The sequence below is a fragment of the Tupaia chinensis genome, unplaced genomic scaffold (genome assembly GCF_000334495.1).
Source record: "Tupaia chinensis unplaced genomic scaffold, TupChi_1.0 Scaffold144482_1, whole genome shotgun sequence".
NCBI lineage: Eukaryota > Metazoa > Chordata > Mammalia > Scandentia > Tupaiidae > Tupaia > Tupaia belangeri.
Genome location: NW_006204341.1, coordinates 2,487,265 through 2,509,507, shown reverse-complemented (window position 1 = coordinate 2,509,507; position 22,243 = coordinate 2,487,265). Strand labels below are relative to the sequence as shown.

At 37.7% G+C, this 22,243-nt stretch overlaps 1 protein-coding gene across 1 annotated transcript in view; it reads left to right on the top strand.

The window, feature by feature from the left end:
- The window catches only part of DIAPH2 (diaphanous related formin 2), a gene marked incomplete at its 5' end in the record, with an annotated part of 1,076,033 nt that overhangs the window by 84,619 nt on the left and 969,171 nt on the right, over positions 1–22,243 (top strand). Inside the window, 1 exon segment of the mRNA XM_014583678.2 lies at positions 36–212. Within this exon segment, the coding sequence (XP_014439164.1) occupies positions 36–212 (177 nt within the window).

Genomic DNA, 22,243 nt, shown 5'->3' with positions numbered 1-22,243 from the left:
TTTATTTATTTATTTATTTATTTTTCTGTTTGCAGCGTGACCGAATTACAAGTTTTAGAAAATCTACTGTCAAAAAAGAAAAACCTCTTATTCAACATCCTATTGATTCTCAAGTCGCAATGAGTGAGTTTCCAGCAGCTCAACCATTATATGATGAACGATCTTTGAATTTGTCAGAAAAGGAAGTACTGGATCTCTTTGAAAAAATGATGGTAAGTTAGATGATGTAATTTTAGAATGTGTGTGCCCAGTGTAGCATTGGGTTTGAAGTTGGTGTTTTTTTGAATTTATTAAATTTATTTTATTTTTTATTAATTAATTTATGTTACGTACTTTCACTGGACATCACCACAGCATACAAAAGTGTTTGTATGGACTGTGTTTATTATCACATAAAGGAGAGTCCTGAAACTTGGTACAACACAATTATTTACAAAGGTATCTTTTTTTCTGTTATTTTTACCTAAAATGTCCTTACCTATCTCTCTCTTCCACTGTGAGCTCCAAAAACAGAGATAGTCTTATTATCTTGGTTCTCTACTATTTAATAGTCTCTGGTACAGTCAACCAATTTTTTAATTAACTAATTTGTATGTCTTTTTCTATAAAGCAAAACAGGCCTAAGTCCGCTTTGCTGAAAACAGCACAAGGTTTCTTGTTGGGTATATGAGATAGAGTTGGGAGGACAGAAGGTAAGAAACAGCAATGGGAACAAAGAAATTAATTCATCCAGATTTGTTCTGTTTGCAACCATCATACAACCTATAGTTTCTTTATTTTTTTTAAGGTTTAATTAATTAATTTATTCCTTAAGGTAGAGAGACAGAAACACAGAGAAACAGAGAGACAGGTTCCCTCAACAGGGTTTCCATGCTGCAATCTCCCCTGCCACACACACCTTAGCTGGTCTCTGTCATAGGCACATACATGTGTGTTCCTGGCATACTCAGGAAGGTCCTGGGACCCAAACCCAGAACCTTTCCCTTGTGGGTACAGTTGTGTTACCACCGTGCCACCACCTGGACCTCAACCTGTATTTTTAAATGCCTTTCTTATGTTTTATAGCTTGTGTTCTAAAGTATTCTTACATTGGATAGTGAATATAGTATTTTGAGTATCCAGCAGTTTATGGGAGGAGAGAGGACAAAAGAGGCATTGGGTCATATTACATTCATTAGCTTAACCAGAGAAGAACTGGAGATCTTGATTTATGATTCATTCATTTAAAGACCTATCTCACTGTCACTGTTAATTTTCTGTGGATGTCTATTTTTTTCTGTAGTTAGGGTGCACAGGAATTTCAATGGTCCCCTTAACCAAAATAAAACGTTAAGAATCAATGAACTCTAGGTCCTTCTACTCTGCCTACTATGGATCATCTTGTCACCACAACTCTCCCTGTCCCCACTATTTCTTCTGCCTAGAAGAGTTAGTAGACCTTTATAATGTTTGTTGGAAGTTGCCGAATGAATATGAACACATGTCATTTATCTTTAAACTTTTCCTTCTGTTGAGCCACAATGGGCATTTGGCCTTTCCTCTGAAACAAGTCCTGACATTTTCATCCTCTTCAACGCTTCCTTCTAGTCCTGTGGTACACCTTTTTTCCTGTTGCTCCTTCCATGCTGTCGTCTTTGAACTGTCTTTAAACATCATTTTCTCTTGTGAAGTCTGTTATCTGCTGACCTTTTTTGGTGATGATAGCACCTGGCCATCCCTTTGTCCATTTCCGTTGCTACTTATTTTGGTCATTTCAGCTGTTATATTGATAACCCCTTGAGCAAATTTTTACTCTTAGTAGTTCCTTAATTTTTTGAACTCCGAATCCATATGTTTATTTAATTATACGTATGAATACACTTTGGCTTGTGTCATTCTTTGGAATGATTCTACCTCTATAATCTTTAACTCTCAAATTCTCTTTGGAAGCTAAACAACCTATGCTATCTTTCCAAGGCCCTAAATTTTACAGAGTATGTACTGTATAGTGGTTAAGAACTTATACTTTGGGGTCATTTATACTTGAGTTTGACTCGTGGCTCTGCCATAGACTGCATCACCTTATGGAAGTTATATAAGCATTCTAAACTTTCTTTTCTCTTCTTTTGAAGTTTATTTATTTATTTCCTCCATGAGAAAGAGAGAGACAGACAAGCACCCCAAAAAGAGTCTTTACCTCACAGTCCACTCGCAGCCAGCATGCCCAGTGTGTACAAAAAGACCTTGGCATATGAATCTGGGGTTCCTTTGGCTCACCATATGGCTTCAGCATTGTGGATCACTGCACCACTGCTGTTACCACTGCGGCTGTCCTCTAAGCTTTACTTTACTTAATTGTAACAAAGGTAAAAGAGGACTTTTAGGATAAAGGACATCATATAGCCAGAATAGTGCTTGGAATGTAAGTTTTCTCTATAAACAATTTTATAAAAGTTTATAGCATTCCTTTTCTGTATCAAGTAAGCCCTGTTGTTTCTGCAGTTATGAATATTTCCTGATCGCCTAGATGCTACTCAGTTTACCACCTCATTGTCCTAGTCTATTAACAATTTAATTACCCCAAACAGTGACCAACAACCCAAAGAAAAACATTGTTTTTTTTAAAAAAATGTTGCCAGAGTGTGTACACCCACCAGCCAGAGAGATTGATCCGTCACACGTGAGTATACCCCCCTCCTCCATGGGGGATGGCCACACTGCAATCGATTCTTTTCCATTTCTTCCTTGTTTGGGGATATGGGGCATGCAAGCACAAGTGCTTGGCATTTCTGAAGTACCCAGGTCTGCCATTCAAACTGTGTAGTCAACCGTGTGGGATCTAGCCACCTTAAGCGCCATGCTACAAACTGGCTCAACATTTGTAATCTTTAAGTGTCTCTTTTTTCTCTTCACTCAGAAATTATATTTATAGCTCTATTCTGCTGATCAAGTCGGTTACTGCTATTTGCAATATTGTTATGATTCTCTGGTATTCCCTTACTTCAGTTCTCTTAGGCCCAATATACCACCAGACCATCTTTCACTCCATTTATTTTCTCAATCACTTCCAATTGCTTCCCAAATCCTATTGATTCTGCTTTTGTGGTAACTGTTACATCTGTGTTCTCAGTTTTTTTCCAGTTGCCCTTGCCTTAGTTTAGGTGATTTTCCTCTCTGGGTATCTCTCTCTCTCTCTCTTTTTTTGAGAGATTTTTGCTATAGGGTATGTGCACTCACCAGAGAAAGACAGAGAGACAGAAAGCAAGAAATCACTCCCCCCTCCCCAAGAAGGATAGCTGTGCCACAGTCCCTTCTCCTACATTTTCTTCTCAGGATCTTGGGCATGCACACATGTGCCCAGTATGATTTTTTTTTTTAAAGAGAGAGATTTTTGCTATAGATGCATGCCATTGCTAGAGAAACAGAGAGGGACAGAGAGACAGAAAGCAAAAAATCACCCCCCAGGGGGGATGGCTGCACCACAATTCCTTCTCCTCCAGTGTCCTCTCAGGATCTTGGGCATGCATGTACATGCACCTCTCATGAGTTTTAAGTCATTGGATCTGGGACTCAAACCGTGGATGGTTACATGGGAGTCCAGCGATGTAACCCTTACGCCATCTGCTGGTCCTCTCTACTTGTTTCTTGGCTAGGCTACTAAAATAGCCTCCTAAGTGGTCTTCCTCCCATCTTTTAGTTCTTGTCTATTCTAATCCAGTATTAGGCTATGAATGATTCTGAAGTAGATCACTTTTCAAAAGCCCCAAGTGGGCCCTCATGTTTTTGGACAATCATTTCTTATGTGTCTACTCCATTTCCTCAACTATGTTCCTAGATGGTATTTCATATCTTTACTTTGGTGTTCAAATCTCTGAACTCTTGCCCATCTTTAGTCTCTGCTGATGGCCTTGCTGCGTAATTTACTGAGTAAATTGAAGCAATTAGAAGAGAAGTTCCCTACTGTGTCTACCTAACTTTTAGTTACTATACTGACATAGTCTGTCTTGCTACCTATTTACGTGGATGAATTTTTTATGTCTCTAACCTTCCATGTATATATAAGATTCCATTTCATTTCACTTACTCACAGATATTACTCCATTAATTTTCTCCTTCCTCTTCTACCATTCTCAGAAGTATACAAACATGCTTTTCCATCTTACAATACCTTTTATCAACCCTATCTCTGTTATTTAGTGTCCTTTGAAGAGAAGCACCTCACAATAATTTTGTTTATGTATGCAGTTTCCAACTCATCTCTCACTTCTCTCCTAAACTCACTTCTACCAGGCTACCCTCCTGTCTTTCTATCAAAACTGCTCTTAGCAGTGTCACTAAAGATTTTTCCTGCTCCTAAGCCCATGGTCAGTTCTTAGTTCTCATCTTAATGGACCTACCAGCAGCATTTGATGCAGTTGATTTTCCTCTCTAGTTTGAAACACTTTTTCCCCCCTCCTCAACATTCATCTGATTGACCTCCTACTCCTTACCTCTCAGATCAGTCCTTTTCAGTCTTCTTTGCTGATCTCATTTTCTGTCCTCAACCTCTAAATGTGGGAGTCTCAAGGATTATCTCAGACTTCATGCTGTGGTCCACTCCCAGCTAGTCAGGAACATAGGGATGTGTACCTATACCTGTTGTGTACAGGGGGACCTTTGGTCGTGAACCCATGACCTCACGTGGTCTCAGCATTGCAGACTGTTGCACCACTTAGCACCACCACTGTGGCTGCCCAACATGGAACAATTACCATTTAAAACATGAGCCTTTAAAATGTCACCTGGCTCCTCACATCGCTAGAATGACTTCCCATTTCACTCAATATAAAAAAGATAATATACATAAAATAGCCTATAAGGCCCCACATGGTTTGCCTCCTCCCACCTTAACTCTTTGATACTTTCCTCTATTACAGCCCCCACCACCACCACACTCACTCTGCTTCAGTTGCACACTTGCCTTTTATGTAATTATAGCCCTAAGTGAAAATGACTCCTGATAGTTCGCATTTTTTTTCAATTTGTGTGCAACATTTACAGTGTTTTCAAACTTTATAACATGTCTGTTTTGTGGTTTGAATATTAATTCTAATGTTTCAACAGAAAATGACCATTTCTTCTTTATTTGTGCGATGTTTTTAAAAAGATTTTATTGTTGTATTCATAAATGTGATTTAGAGGAACATACAACTTGGTGCCACATTTCTCTAATAGGCATTATTCCTTCCATGGGAATTTTGGAATAGGATATTAAGAAAAGATATTTTTCAGGTACTCTCATATCGTGTTATATCATTATTTGTTGGATCTCATTTCTGTTATTATGTCACCTACATAGTCATTATGAACTTGTATATTCACGCATGAAATGAAATTGCTAGGTCATATGGTAGTTCTGTTTTTAATTCCTTAAGGAACCTTCCTACTGTTTTAATAAATGGCAGTACCAATTTTTTGGGGGGGAGAGGGTTTGCTGTAGGGTGCTTGTACTCGCCAGAGAGAGACATAAGGAGGGAAAGTGAGAAATTACCCCCTGGGAGGATGGCCGTGCTGCAGTCCCTTTCCCTCTATTTGCCTCAGGATTTTAGGCGTACACACACACATACTGGCATGAGTTTTCAGCTACCAGTCCAGGGCTCAAGCCATGGTTGGCCATGTGGGAGACCAGCACCTTAATCACCACACCACCTGCTTGACTCCATGGTTATACCAATTTACATTCCCACCAAGAGTGTACAAGTGTTCCCATTTCTCCATATCTTTACCAATACCTGTTACCTTTTTGATAATAACTTACTTGATGTGAGATGATATCTCACGATTTTAGTCTGCATTAGGTAAAATAAGCCAGGTATTGAAAGACAAATACTGCGTGATATCACTCATATATGGAACCCAACAAATTTTTTCTTATAGAAGTATAATAATGGTTATTGGGCTGAGGTGGTTGTGAAGGGAGGGTGGGGAAATGTTGGTCAGGTGAATAAGTCCAAACATCTATTGCACAGCATGGTGATTATAGTAACTAATATGAGGTTCTTAAAAAAGTTCATGAGGGCCAGCCTTACAGGTGGCATAACTGTTAAGCATTGGGGATTAGATCCCACATGGCTGACTGAGGTTTGAGTCCCAGCACTTGTGGCTTGAAAAAACATGCTGGGTGTGTTTGCCTACATGCCTGAAATCCAGATGGGAAGTACAAATGGAGTAAAACGGATTGAGGCATGATCATGTCCCATTTGGGGGAGAGGGGGTTCATTATCTTCTGGCAATAAAAAATAATGGAAAAAATAGTCTATGAAAACATAGAATTGAAATATGAATTTATTTTGGTTCAAAAAGGTTTTGAAATCCATGAATAGCTTTTTCATAGTATACATCTTCTAGGAAGCTTTTGAAGACCCCTCATATATTGTATAGGTTAAGCATCCTTAATTAAAAAATCTAAAATTTGAAGTTCTAAAATCTAAAGCTTTTTGAGTACTGACATGATACTGTAAGTGAGAAATTCTATCCCCGATCTTATGACATGTCACAGTCAAAGTGCTGCAGTACAAAAATATTATTTAAAAGTACCTTCAGCCTATGTGTATAAGGTATATATAAAACAAATTAAGGTCATATTTAGTCTTGGAGTCCCATCCCTAAGATATCTCATATATATACAAATATTTCAAAACCTGAAAAAATCCCAAATCTGAGATACTTCTGGGCCCGATCATTTCAGATAAGGAGTACTTAAACTGTATTTTTCAAAAATGCCAAGAGAGTGGAGGTAACATATTCTCACCACATAAATAACTATGTGAGATAATGCATATGTTAATAAGCTAGACTTAAGTCATTCCTCAGTGTATGTATAGTTGAAAACATGTATACAGCAAATATGTACAGTTGTGTTTTTTTCATTTTTTTTTTTTAGATTTTTGTCATGGGATGCACACATTCGCTGATGAGAGACAAAGAAATCACCTGCCAGGGGAGATGGTCACATTGCAATCCCTTCTCCTCTATTCTCCCTTTGGGATTTGGGCATGCACACACACGCACCTAACATTTATTTTTCAGGCTGTGGGACTGGAACTCGAACTGTAGTGTAGGCCGTGGGTTCCAGTGCCTTAACCACCACACCGCCTGCTGGCCCAGTATATAGAGGTTTATCAGTCAGTTAAAAAAAAAAAAATCTCACTGGGCAAAGCCAGTAGAGCAGCAGTTAAGTAGAAGGCATAGGGAGCCAGATCCCACATGGCTAACTATGTTTTAAATCTAGGCTCCAGAGCCTTGAAAAACATGATGGGTGCCTGTACATACATGCCCCAAGTCCTGATGAGATAGAGAAATGAAGGGAAAAGGATTGCAGCGTGACCATGTCTCGTTGGTGTATGCTTTTTCTCCTGCTTTACCTGTCTCTTTGGCAAGTATGCATGCCCTTTGACAATTAAAAAAAAAATGTATATAAATGAATATATTTAATTTTTATATAACAGGATAATATTTTAGCAGTAGAGTATCAGAAAAAATATGATATGATTAAAAGTAAAAACCTAAATATTAACGTGAAACTCTTTTTTTTTAGAGGTTTTTTTCTATAGGGTGCGTGAGCTCGCCAGAGAGACAGAAAGTGAGAAATTACCTCTGCCCCCAGGATGATAGCCATGTCATGATCCCTTCTCCTCCATTCTCCTCTTGGAATTTTGGGCATACAGGCACCCTGCATGAGTTTTATGTCATCCAGCATGCCACCATCCAGCTCCTAAAACTATTTGCATCTTACAGCTAAGGAAAATTCTGAAATGAGTTGAGTTAACTGAAAGATCTGAGTGGTAGTATATTAGTAGATTATTACTGTTCCATTGCCTCTGAAATCTATCTTGTGCCATCCAGCTCCTAAAACTATTTGCATCTTACAGCTAAGGAAAATTCTGAAATGAGTTGAGTTAACTGAAAGATCTGAGTGGTAGTATATTAGTAGATTATTACTGTTCCATTGCCTCTGAAATCTATCTTGTGCATTGATACATCACTTTTCATATTGTGGGTATTCAAAAAGCAATTATTGGCAGACTTTCTGAGTAATGGTGTCAATAGCTATTGTTGACATATTTAAAGCTCTAAATTGGCAATATGTAGATCATGGTTTTATAGAGCACAAGCTCTTTTATTAACAGTGTGTTTTTCATAGTTTATAAAACTGAATTTTGTACTTAGAGTATAGTCACTGACTATTGTAATTTGAGAAGTGGTTCTTTCATTTCAAGAAGAAAATAGTCCTTATTTTTATATTTTTGTTATAATTACTACATGAAATAAATTATATTTGCTCTTTAAATTTCCTGTTTTCCTCTCCTGCCTAGAGTCATGTATTCAAATCTTCCACAAGCAGGTAAAGGTAGTAAGACCAAAATAATACTGCTTTCACATTATTATTATTATTATTAATAAGGATGATTGGGGGCCAGCAGATGGTTTAATGTTATATCACTGCACTCCCATATGACTGACCATGGTTCAAATCTTGGACCCAGCAGCTTGAAATTCACATCTGGTGTGTGTCCACGTGTGCCCAAAATCCTGAGAGGAGAACAGAGAAGGGATTTTGGCATGGCCATCCCCATTGGAGGTTGATTTCTTGCTTTCTGTCTCTGTCTCTCCAGCAAGCACATATGCAGGATGATTGAACTATAGTCATATTACTCACTTGTTTAACTATAAATTGAAATTTGAATGAGGTTCCTATGTGTAACCTTTCTTATGTCATTCAGAAGGATTTTGTATTGTCTATAATTAGGATTCGATGAAATTTCTCCTTTGTTCCACTTTAAATACAAGGAAATTAGTAATGCTACAGTTGAATAATTATTTAGCATTTTAAGTTTTCATAGCCTTTGAGCTTATAGAGAATAAAGATTTTTATACATTGGGGATACAGCTTAGTGACTTTCAAATGCTTAATAGTGATAACTTGTTTTTATCCAAACTTAATTAATACAATTTTAATATGTTTTGGGGGACAAGGAGGAAGAACTTTCCATTTTAGGCTTAAAAATACAAATACATGGAAACTTGTTGAGAATTCAACTTGGAATTTGATTTCTATTAGCTAGCATAAGAATCTATTAAATAGAAGTCTAAATTAAACTGGTGACATTGGATTTATAAAGATATGTCAATAAGGACTTTGTTCTAATATAGGTAATTAAATAGTTTGTCATATGCAAAAGATGAGGCTAGTGATGATTTATGATTAATTTCTAGGCACATTTAATTTCAACCTCATTTATTAAAGGTAATGTTTAATATGTGATTACACATGCAAATATAATGTTTTACACTTTTCTATTCAGCAATTTATATTAATATACTTTGCATTTTGGGCATAATTTAATGATAATATAGTTATATGCAATAAATACTAAATTATCTATCCCATATTCCATCTGCTAGAACTCTCATAAATAATTTGAAAGCTTTTAATTTTTTTTCTCTTGCTTTTCTCTCTCATCAATTTACAGAGAATATTTGCCTTTGGACACCAGGTGTTGCATTTTAACCCAAGTACACTTATTCTCCCTTGACTGCCATTATGGGTTTCTTTCTCACCCAACACCAATCTTTTAGAAGTTGGTTAGCTTGGATGAGAACCTTTTAGTGCTCTAAGCTAAGTAATTTTAATTAATGGTTAAGTTACCATAAAATAAATTAAGGATAAACGAGGTCTTAAAGTCTATAATAAGCCATGGCAATAGTTGTCAGAAATTATTAGATTCTCAGAAAGGGTCTAGACAGCATAATTTCCATTGGTTACATTTTCATTTCCGATATGTGTCCTGCATACCATTAGACAGAGATAATGTTAGCTTCCTTTCTATATCATGCTTTTTTAAAAAAAAATATAAATCCCTACAAAAGCTTATAAAGAAAGAACATGATGTACCCAGGCGATCAGCCAGTGACATGGTGGTTAAGGTAGCCAGATCCCATATGGTCAACTCTGTGGTTTGAATCCTGGACCTTGTGGCCTGAAAAACACACTTAGGTGCATGTGCGTGCATTTCCAAAATTCTGAAAGGAGAATGGAAGAAAAGGGATGGCAGTGTGGCCATCCCCCAGGTGTGATTTCTTACTTTTCTTCCCTCTATGGCGAGAACATGCACCCTATGGCAAAAAGTAATCTAAATTAAAAAAAAAAAAAAGCATATCCAGTAAAGAGGTGATAAAGGTAACCACAGCCAAGCCAATTTTTAATATCCTTACCAAATATAATTCTCACCAAAGGTTTACAACTAAGTGTTTAGTAGGGTAGGAGTTCCAGGAAAAGGAATTGAAAGAACTAGGTTGTCAAATTTACTCTGATTGTAGCCAGTAAACTTCATAATTTACTACCTCCATTCTTAGTTTGTCCATAGAAATGTTTTCAAAAATATTTCTTCTCTTTTGAAAGATTTTACTCATATTTATTTTTGCTATTGCATTTCCACAACCATTTATTGATATATGTGATGTGCCAGGTAGTGTGTATTCATGCTGGAGGTACAGATGTGACTGCATAACCTCCCTTTAGTATCAGAGAGCTCAGAGTTTAGTTAGGGAGACACATAAACAAATGACAGCTTTGAATATGCACTTAACCCTATGCAGTGGCTCAGGAAGGAAACAGAGAACCTAGTACCCTCCAAAACCCATTGTCACATTCGTAGTATCAGTCTTTATTGCTGTGACATTAAAATCTCAAAGTTTGAAAAAAGGCAGAATTATTTAAAAACAGAGAAAGCAAAGACAAATTTCCTTGTCATGGTGAATTTTACTTGAAATTTCTCTACTGAATGCCATAATACCATGTTAGGTGCAGGGAACTTTTACCGGAAACTTCTCTACTGAATGCAGTAATACCGTGTTAGGTTCAGGGAACTTTTACAGGAGACGAAGATACTATCCCTTAAAAAAGGGTTTTATTTTGTATGGCCTTCAGGCCGAGAAAGGTTTTTATAATCTTTAATGGTTAAGAGACTAGCTGGTCGCATGATGGTTAAAGGTGCCGGACTCCCACATGGCCAGTCGTGGTTTGAGTCCTGGATCTGGCAGCTTGCTTCTTACTTTCTCTCTCTCTCTCTCTCTTGCTCACTTGCTCTGTCCCTCTTTGGTTAAAATAAATAAATACATACATACATACATACATAAAGTTAAATAAAATATTTTTAAAAATTTAATGGTTAATAGGAAAAGAAAGTATTTTAGGGCACATCAAAATTATATGAATTTTGATGTACACAAATAAAGTTTTATTGAATGCAGCCGTGCCCATTGGCTTATGTATTGTCCAAGGCTGTTACAGCAGAGTTGAGTAGTTGAGACAAAGAATGTGTGAGCTGCAAAAGCTAAAACATTTTACTGTCTGGCCATTTATAGAAAATGTTTGTCAGCCTCTGAACTAGTGCAGTTGTTTCTACATTTTTTGATTTCCTACTTCATCAGTTAAAAAAAAAAAAGTCTCTCTTATGTGCATACCCCAGGCTACTTCAAAAAAATTATGGAAAAATGGAATTAAAGTATGAGTTTATTTTAGTATAAAATTTTTTGAGATCCATACATAGTTTTTTCATAATATGCATTTTCCATAACCTTTCTGAAGAATCTCCTTAAATATATTTGAGCAAATAACGTCAATATATTTTACTTAAAACTTATACACATATATGTATATACTAATACTATGGGCATTGAAAATACAAACATAGTAAATAATGAGAAAATATGAAATGAATAAGATTTTTCAATGACTTAAAATGTGTTTGTTTTATGAATCCTAAAAAAATCTTCATTGTTATGATTAAAAATTTTTGTTTTTTTTTGGAGAGGTTTTTCACTATAGGGCGTGTGCACTTGCCAGACAGACAGAGAGAGACATAGAGACAGAAAGCGAGAAATCACCTCCCAGGGGGGATGGTCACGCCGCAATCCCTTCTCCTCCATTCTCCTCTCGGGATCTTGGGCACACATGCACACGCACCCAGCATGAGTTCTAAGCCACCGGGTCCGGGACGTGAACCACGGTCAACTACGTGGGAGTCCAGCGACATAGCCATTACACTAACTGCTGGTTCCCATGATTAATAATTTTTAATGAAAGCAGTGTCAATGTGTCATTTTGTATGTCTTACTCAAAAACAGGCAGTAATTAGAAGGTTAAATGACAAATTAATTTTATTTAGATATTTGTTTTAATGTCTGTCATAGCTGAAACATAAATCTGATAAACATAGGTAGGTTCAAATGGGACAAGAACATTGTTAACAACACTTATTAAATGATAGTATTAGCTTTTATCAGTCTAATCCATGAAACGCACCAAACAAAGCTTCCCGGCTGAGCCATAACTAGTAAATTTCCATCTTTCTTGATGACAGGTCAGTTGTTCATGCAACTCATCTGGAGTGTTTCATTTATTTATCTATAATATATTATGTATTTGTATATATATTTAAAGTTTATTTATTTCCTGAGAGAGGGACAGACAGGCAACCCCCAACAGGATCTGTACATGGAAATCCTCCCCCAAGGCCTGCAGCCACCCACGTGTGCCTGACTTGTTCAGGAGACCCAGGATGTTAACCAGGAGCCCTCTTATATGGCCTCCAGGCATTGTGTAGCAGCACCCCTACTGCCTGTGTCACCACTGCCAGGCCTGTGTTTTTTGTTTTATTTATTTTTTTTAATAAATGGGTTCAAAATGAGCTTTTATAAATAAGTCTTTGACCGAGGTCATCAAGGAGCTGCACTTTTTCAATTTTTCCTTGATGTCTGTAATGTGTAGACCCTCCTCAATTTTTGTCTGTTTATGCCCTCACCAGACAGTACATTTTTTTTTTTTTGGAGAGGTTTTCGCTACAGGGCGTGTGCGCTCACCAGACAGACAGAGAGAGACAGAGAGATAGAAAGCGAGAAATCACCCCCCAGGGGGGATGGCCACACCGCAGTCCCTTCTCCTCCATTCTCCTCTCGGGATCTTGGGCACGCACGCACACGTGCCCGGCGTGAGTTTAAGCTGCCGCGTCCAGGACTTGAACCACGATATACTACATGGGAGTCCATAGCCATTATGCTAACTGCTGGTCACACCAGACAGTACATCTAATACCAGAAAGAAAGAGGAGTAAGTGAAGTAAGGGTCAAGGAGACTGACCTGGAAGTTGGGCTGCCAATATGTGTCTTTTCTAAGGAAGTTGGTTTGAAAAGGAGTTACTTTTTCACTAATTGTCATAATACTAAGGAGTTGCTTATCCTTTTTGTGAACAAAAAATGCCTAAGTCATGTTACATTGCAACCATTTAACAATACTTTTTCTTGAGATAACTAGTGATGTCTCTAGTTATAAGGTATAAAGTAAGTTATAAAATTTTTCATGGTAACTTCCTCTCATTTTGAAGATTGCAAACATTGTATTTGAAATCTCTTGCCTAGAAATATCTTTTCAGTTTTTTAAAAGGTACATTCTTGCACTCTGCACTTCAGTTTCAGCTTGCTGCAAAAGCATGCGTTTTGCATATAGGGTACCCTTACTCAGGAATTCCTCCCACTTACAATTTTTCCCTAAAACATCTTTATATTAAAGAAATAATTAATTTTGGTCTTATATATTCTCTGTTAGATTATTCTATAGTAACACAAAGAAAAGCAGTATATATATACATGTTAATATTGCCACAATCTAGCAAATACTGTAAGCTGAGATGTTTTTAAAAAGCTATATTTTTGCCCAACTATATAGTACATCTCCTACACTAGTTTTTTAAATTCTTGCTTAGCAAGTGTTCAACAATGATTTCTGTGTGTCTTTTGACAGTATTTACTGACAAAGGGATATATTTTAGTTTATAACGTGTTGTTTCACATATTAATTCTCATGCTTTTACCAAGTATTTCCCCAATGCCGTCGGACCACTTATCTTTTGCTATTAAAGAAAGAAAATTCATACCCAGCTGCAGTGGCATGTACTGCTAAGATGTTGTGTTCCAGAAGCTGAGACCACATGTGAGATCCAGTTGAATTCCTGGTCCCACCTAAAGTGGTGTGTGTTTGTAATCCCAGTGACCTGGGGAGGCTAAGGCAGGAGGATTATTAGCTCAAGGGTGGTCTGGGCAACATACTGAGATCCAGTCTAAAAAAGAGCCACATGTGGATGTGCATTTGCCTGTGGTCCCAGCTTGGAGGCTGAAACAGGAGATCATAAGATCGCAAGACCCTCTCTTTAAAAGAAAAAGAAAATTCAAGAGAGACTTCCAAACATTTGTGATTATGTTTACAAAGTATCAGAAATTATTGCTGAGAAAATTGAAGAAGCTCTCTTCACTCTGAATATTTGGAGATTGCTAATTTGTGGTGGCTTTATGCTATTGTGAAAAATTATTTTAAAGATACAATATGCACATACACTGAAGGTCATTATTGATAATTGATATGTATCCATATTTCAAATGGTTACCTTGTGGGGTCACCTTATTAGCGTTAGGTTTTTTTTTTTCATTTAGATGTGTGTGCGCACCAGAGAGAGAGAGAGAGAGAGAGAGAGAGAGAGAGAGAGGGAAAGTAAGAAAGCACCTCCTAAGAGGATGGGCATGCTTCAATCCTTTTCCTCCATTCTTCTCTTGGGATTTTGGGCACCCATGCACATGCACCCAGCATAATTTTCAAGCCACCAGGTCCTGGACTCAAACTGAGAAGCTGGCCATGTGGGATCCAGCACCTTAACCACTATGCCACCTGTTGGCCCTAGCCTTAGTTAGGTTTTTTTTTTTTTAGAGAGAGAGAGCACATGTACTTGCCAGATAGAGAAATAGATGGAGGAGGGAGAAGGAGAAAGTATCTCCCAATGGGGTGTGGTCATGGTGTAATCCCTCTCCATTTCTCCATTTTTCCATCCTCTTGGGAAGTAAGAGAGGAAGAGAAGCATCCTATTTAGTCACCCTCTGTTTACAGGGCCATACATTTTCCCCAGCCCTTCAGCTTGTTGGGATCTTGGGCACACACGTGTACCTTGTATGTTTAGGTTGACTAGGCTGGGATTCAAGGCAACAGTTGATCATGTGACTTCTAGCATGGGAGTTTGGTTACAGAGTATGCCCCACAGGCTGGGCCAGGTTTTTGTTATTTTTATTGAATGATGACAGATAAAAGACAGACTTGTGAGTAGGAGATATAACAATCTAGCATTTTCTTGTTCCCTTGTGCTTGCATTATTGGCATTATCCTATTATCCTCTATCTCTTGTCTGCAGAACTCCTTTAGATTCACTTTTCCATTTTGTGAGGATTGATTTAGTTAAAAGTAGATAAAATAATCTGTATTCCCTCCAGTCCAGGTACACATAAACTACAGTTTGTTGCAGCGCAATGAAAGTGAACAAATATGCAGTGTGAATACCACACCCTTCACCTAAGATACTTCATGCATGTACCTTTAGGACTATGGATCCAGTGAGGGCTCCAGTGCTTATTCTCATGTTAAATATTAGTAAATTGTATTTTCTTTTTTGAAAGAATACCAACCATTTCCGAAAACTCAGTGACTCCTTCATGTAACCTCTGGACTCTGGCCGCCACTGGTTGAAGATTGAGTTTGAGATTAAGGATTATAGGAGGCCTGGTCTCTGTGGTGCAAGCATTAAGAGTGCTACTGACTAGAGTCATATGAGAAGGCCCTGGGTTCATTCCCTGAGGTTTGCCAGAGCATGCCAGGCATGCCACATGAGATCCTGGCTGGCTGCAGGGTATTGGGGAGGATTATGATTTGAGACTCTGTTGAGGGTCTCAGATTCTTTCTCAAGAAATAAACTTAAAAACAATTATGAGAAAGAAAAAATAATATTTCTGTTTTCTAATAGCAAAATAAATATTCTGAATTTACCCTCCTGAAGGTAAAGGGGTATATGTATATATTCAAAGCTGGATCTTTCCAATTGGGTCTTAAAAACAGAAGTAGAAAGCAGAAATAGATGAAGAATTTCTATGATATAATATTCAGTAATGTTAACTTGATATCATGCTTTTTTCTTTCTGTTTGTAGCTGTAAACTATTTTTAGAAATGATGGCATCAGGTAAATCTTTCTTTTAACTTTATTTTCTATCTGACCTTCTGTAAAGTCTTTATAGCAAAAGCTAACAGAATCTTTTGAAAACATTAGGTGGTTAATTAGTGCTAGGTAGAATTAGCCAATTATTTAATTATGTAGAAAATCCCTGGTACATTTTTTTTTTTTTGGAGAGGTTTTCGCTATAGGGCACGTGCGCTCGCCAGACAGACAGAGAGAGACATAGAGACAGAAAGCGAGAACTCACCCCCCAGAGAGGATGGTCACGCCGCAATCCCTTCTCCTCCATTCTCCTTCTCGGGATCTGGGGCATGCACGCTCATGCGCCTGGCATGAGTTTTAAGCCACTGGGTCCGGGACGCGAACCGCAGTCGACTACGTGGGAGTCTAGTGACATAGACATTACGCTAACTGCTGATTCCCAATCCCTGGTACTTTTCAAAAAGCATTTTTGCAAGGGACAGTGGGTGGCATGGTGCTTAAGGTTCTGGACTCCTACATGGCTAACCGTGGTTCAAGTCTTGGACCTGGCAGCTTGAGAGTCATACCAGGCGCATGTGCATACATGCCCAAACACCTAGGAGAATACTGTAGGAGAAGGGATAAAAAGAGAGAAGGAAAATGAGAAAGCACCTCCTCATGGAGCATGGTCACAATGCAATCCCTTCTCCATTTCTCCCTCTTTTAGACTTTTGGTCACACATGCACATGTACCTGGCATGTTTCTCAAGTCATCTGGTCCAGGACTCCAGGACTCAAGCTGCAAGTTCAACCATGTGGGATCCAGCTGCCTTAACCACTGTGCCTCAGACTGACCTGTCCCTGATACTTCCATTGAAATTTAAGCAAATATTTTTTCATCCATAGGTAACAGAATAATTATATTGTAGAACATACTTTTAGAAAAGAATAAACTAAAAGAAATGTAAAACTTTTATATAACCTTAAAATAATCAAGCATAACTATATTTATTGTTTATGCTAGGATATATTTGTAAGTACGAGGGTATCACTGGAACATTCTTAGTGGTATAGGTTCTCCAAAACTAGAATTAGAGTATACTTGAAGATATACTATTAAGAAGCAGAAGGAAGAAGGGTGATAAAGTCACACTTTAGGATTTAAAAACATCAAGTGAAAAATCAGAGTTAAATTTTATTCAAGACACATCTCAGAAACAGAAACAATATACAGAAATTTATAGCAAATTTATGGAAACAAAGAACAAGTATTACTTCTATCTTATAAGGAAGGAAGAAATGTGAAAACACAAAGAGATGATATTTGCCTCTTAAAAAACATTATTAAAAAGTAGTGGAAGTGATAGCAACACAGGAAATGATGTTAGAAGATAAAAGGAAAGTCAAAAAATTATATTGTCATCTGGTTAATGATTTATGATGGGGGGGCAGCAGTTAGCGTAATGGCTATGTCGCTGGACTCCCACGTAGTCAACTGCGGTTTGAGTCCTGGAACCCCTGTCTTAAACTCACACCGGGCATGTGTGCGTGCGTGCCCAAGATCCCGAGAGGAGCATGGAGGAGAAGGGATTGCAGCGTGGCCACCCCACCTGGGGGGTAATTTCTCGCTTTCTGTCTCTCTGTCTCTGTCTGGCGAGCGCACGCATCCTATAGCAATTGCACGCCCCAAATAAAAAAAACCCCTAAAAAAAAAAAAAAAAAAAGATTTATGATGGGAAGGGGAGGGGAGAGGAAAAAAGAGAGAAGAAAACGAGAATAAATGAGTGGCTGAGAATACAAATGAATGAATAGGCAGCTGATTCATCTTTTGACTTTATCATTATGACTGATTTTTCTTTTTTAAATTCGCCAGAGTGTGTGTGTGCTTACGAAAGAGAAGGAAAGGGAGAAAGTACCCCTCAATGTGGTGTGGTCATGCCATAATCCCTTTTCTTGCATTTCTCAATCCTGTTTGGATTTTTGGCATGTACCCACATGTGCCCAGTGTATTTCTCAAGTTGCTGGGGCCAGGGATGAAACCATGAGGTCAGCCATGTGAGATTTAGCTGCCTTATCCAGCAGGCCTTAGAACCAACCCTTGACTTTATTCTTACATGGCTCCTTGGTAATAACTTAACGCATACAATGCTTGCTGAGAAGTAAAGGGATTTTTCTATAATGGGAAACTTATATTATGGTATTTGTGCAAGGAGAAAAAGAGTTGTTTTGTGTTTGCAAATGTGTCTTTAAAAATATTATAAGTGGTCAGTTATTTAGACTTAAAATAACACTTTAAAAAAGTGCAAACTATTGGATTGTTGAAAATAGTTATGACATGGTTTTGCATATAAAAGCATAGAAAAATACGTCATGCCTTTTCCGACGACCCAGTACCATATTCCTTTAATGTATTGTAGAGACATCGAACAAATGTTAAACATACTAAAAGCTTGCTTTTGTGTTTTGAGTCCCATAAGAATTCAGTGTGTTTGGAAGTAGTTTTATACCTAATTACATTGTTTAGAGAATATAGAATTGTGAATGTTTCTGTTTAATAGTTTTATTATTATATTATAAAGTTGGAGTTAATGATTTGGAAGTATTAGCTGCCTAATTAGTAGTATGTTTATTATTTCTAAAAGAAAAAGTCATTACAGTTTTTTCTATTTATATGAGTGGTACATAGTCCCGGCCAACCTGTGCAGCACATTTATAGGCATAAAAAATGTTGGCGAATAAAGCAAAATAAAAGCAAAATAAAATATTTAAAGTTCATAAATATAATATTAGTTCAACAAATGTTTATTAAATGCTTACTGCCTTCTGGGAACTGTTCTCTTTGCTGGGAGTACAAAGATAAATAAGTTCCTGCTCTCTTTTAGCTTATAGTTTAGAGGAGATAGATTTATCACATAGTTTCAGTATAGCTGCTATGATGTAGGAATTAATGTGGAAGAGCAATATGAAGTTAGTCCTTTCCAAATGAGGTGGCTTGTGGAAAATTTTCCTGAAAAATTAGTGGTTGAGCAGTCTTGAAACATATAATAGGCAGACATGGATTTGACAGAGTGGTGGTGAACAGAGGAGAGAGTGGTGAAGATAACGCTATTTCAGACAGAGAGGACAGTGCATGGGCAAAGTAATGGAAGTACATAACATTTTTTTTGTGAACAACCTAGTATTATTAAAACATAAAGGGTAAGATGAAAAGTGGTTAAAAAAAATGAGATTCTGAAAGTGATTACAGTAACAGCTAACATTCTTTGAAGGCTAGTTAGTATATACTAGGCTTGATATACATGATCAGAGTCCATCTTGACAACAGTTCTCTGAAGCGTATGATCTTAAATTCCCCTTATTGTCCTGCCCACCTGCCTACAAAGTAATTCTACTCTGATGGTATAATCTTACCAGTGTGTGCCATTAAAAGTTAAATGGAGTTATATAGTGATGTGGATATGTTTCTGGAAGGAGGGTAAACTCTACCTGGAGAATACCAAGGGTGGCACCACTATATTCTTAAGCCTGGCTAATACAGAAAGACCCTCAGTCTTATTGATGTTCCAGAGTTTATACTATTGTGTGTCTGTATGTGTGTGCACTACAGGACACAAAGAGCTTTCCAGAGAGAACTGGAGAGACAGAGAGTGAGAAAGGGAAGAAAGCAACCCCCACAGGGCATGGTCACACTACAGTCCCTTTTCCTCTATCTCTACCTCCTTTCAGGATTTGGGGCATGCATACATGTGTCTGACATGCTTCTCAAGTAACTGAGTCTGGGACTTGAACAGAGCATATCCTAAAGGATCTGGCTGCCTTAACCACCACATCACAGAGCCTTCCTCAGAGTTGATTCTGCTTGGGAGATGCAGATTCATGATAACCACATTTACAGAAGACTGCAATTTAACGAGAATGTTTCAGGCAGCAGAGACAGAGACTAGCATATGTAAGCAGAACTTGGAAATTTTGATGAAAACAAGCAGCACAAGTTAGCATAATGATATGTTTGGCCAGTAAGATCATAAAGCCAGAGGGTGAACTAATAGAGGTATAGAATTTTAAGATGAAGGTGGTGAAAGTCTTTTCTTTCATTGTATTTATTAAACCATGATGTATTTGAGAGAGAGATGGACATGGACACTAAGTTATGTCACATGAACATTAGTTGAAACTACTAGGTACTTTCATCCTGAAGGAGAGAATTCTGCATTCAAAGAATATTTACATGGCTTATGAATAATTTTCTTCTGTCCAATCTGACTTTTATCCTTCCTTACTTACACTCTATTATTAGTCACTTGAATGGTTTCAATAGCCCAAGTTATAGAACATAAGGAATTTCACTCAGGACAGTAGAGAGAGAAAAAGAGAGAGTTTATGAGAGAGAGAGAGACACTGCAGGATAGAGAGAGTTGTTTTTTACAGTATCTTCTCATGGTCTTTCTGCTCTAGCATTCCAGTGAGACAGTACTATAGGCAAGTGCCTGGCCTCCCATGTAACCTCAGCCTCCATGCAGTGAGTGGTGCCCTCTTGCTTTTTACCACTGTAACTGAGCCTAAACAGAATATATTAAAGGATATTAGGTTGCTCTTGAATCAGGAGGGTTATAGAAACAGGCTCAAGATAACGTTACAGGAATAACTTCTAGAACCACATAACTGAAATATAGTTTGACTAAGGAGCTGTTGCCACCCCAGAACTACTCTGTTAAACTGCTTTAATGAAAGATGTGGCTGCTGCCATCAGTTCCCTAACCATGTCTCCTCTGGTGTCACTCATGCCCGCAAAATGGGTATCTTCTTAATGGCCTGCCTCCTCACATAGTTCACTTCTGAATCTGTACTTCCTATAAACGCATTTCATTGGTGAAGATTAAGTCACATGCCTGTACTCTAGTTATAAGGGAGATTGACAACATGAGGATGCGTAAATTGTAGAGGGCATGTTCAAATGATGTTGAACAGCCAAAAGAGACAGATGATCACTGCAGGCTCCAAGCTGGTCTCCTAGTCTTCAGTCAGATTCTTCTTATCCTTGAAAACCCAAATCTTTTCTGAACATTCCTTCTGTCCTCTGTGTTTCTAAAACATCCTATACTGACCTCTATTATAATAATTTGTTCTTACTGGACAATACATTATTTATTTTTATTTCTTTGACATATACCATTTACTAGTGTCAGATATTGTTCTAGATGCCTCATGGAAATTAACTTTTAATTTGAGTGTAGAAGCAGTCTCACATTTACACTACCATTGTTAGCGTAACATAGTCTGTGGTGCATAGTATGTGCCCAGTAAATAAGTGATTCCAAAATGTCAAATTGGGCCCAGCCTAGGCGGCACTGTCCATAGCATATTGGATTGCAGTGCAGATTGCTGAGTTGGCCTGAAATGTGTGAGGACTCAAGATCCTGAAGAGCTAGAGGACTGGAAAAAGAGTTATGGCATCATGAGACCCTGTTCAAGGTGCTTGTGTACTCTGTCTCTCTCTTTCTCATTCTCTCCCCCCTGTGTGCATAGTCACTCATCATTTTCAAAAAATTTGAAAGAGAAAAAAGAAAGTGACAAATCTGCCATCTTTTTTTTTATCATCATCATAATCTTCTTTATATTACATTGGATTACATATAACTTTACAGTGTATTACATTGTTTTTTCAAAAGGGAATGCCATGCATGTCCGTCAGTACAGAGACATTAATCTCCCCACCTCAACATTCAATATCTTTTCTATGTTTTCCCCAATCATTATTTTTATTATTCTAATTACTTTTTAAAACAGTCAGTTGCTATTGCTCATTTTGCTTGTAAAAATACTTTGCCCATCATGAAATCCTTCTCAGACCAATCCAGTTGAGAATACTATACATGTCATCATCAACAGTTAATAAGCCATATCTGTTTCTCACTAACGTCCTGCCTTTCTATTGTTCACTGCTATCTTTTTTTATTATTTTTTTTATTTATTAATTCACTTTACACCATCACAACACACAAATGAATTTTCCATCCAAAATACACTGTGCATTGGCTCAATCAAGTACATCCACATACATGTTCTCAGCAAATAATTTTCCAATTCTTACGTCCTGCATACCTTGCCCTTTGTCTTGCCATCCCTGATTCCCCATCCCCCACCCTCTGCTATGTCCCACCTTCCCCCCCCTTTTTCCCTGGCATCCATGGTTGCCCTCCATACCTTCCTCCCCCCC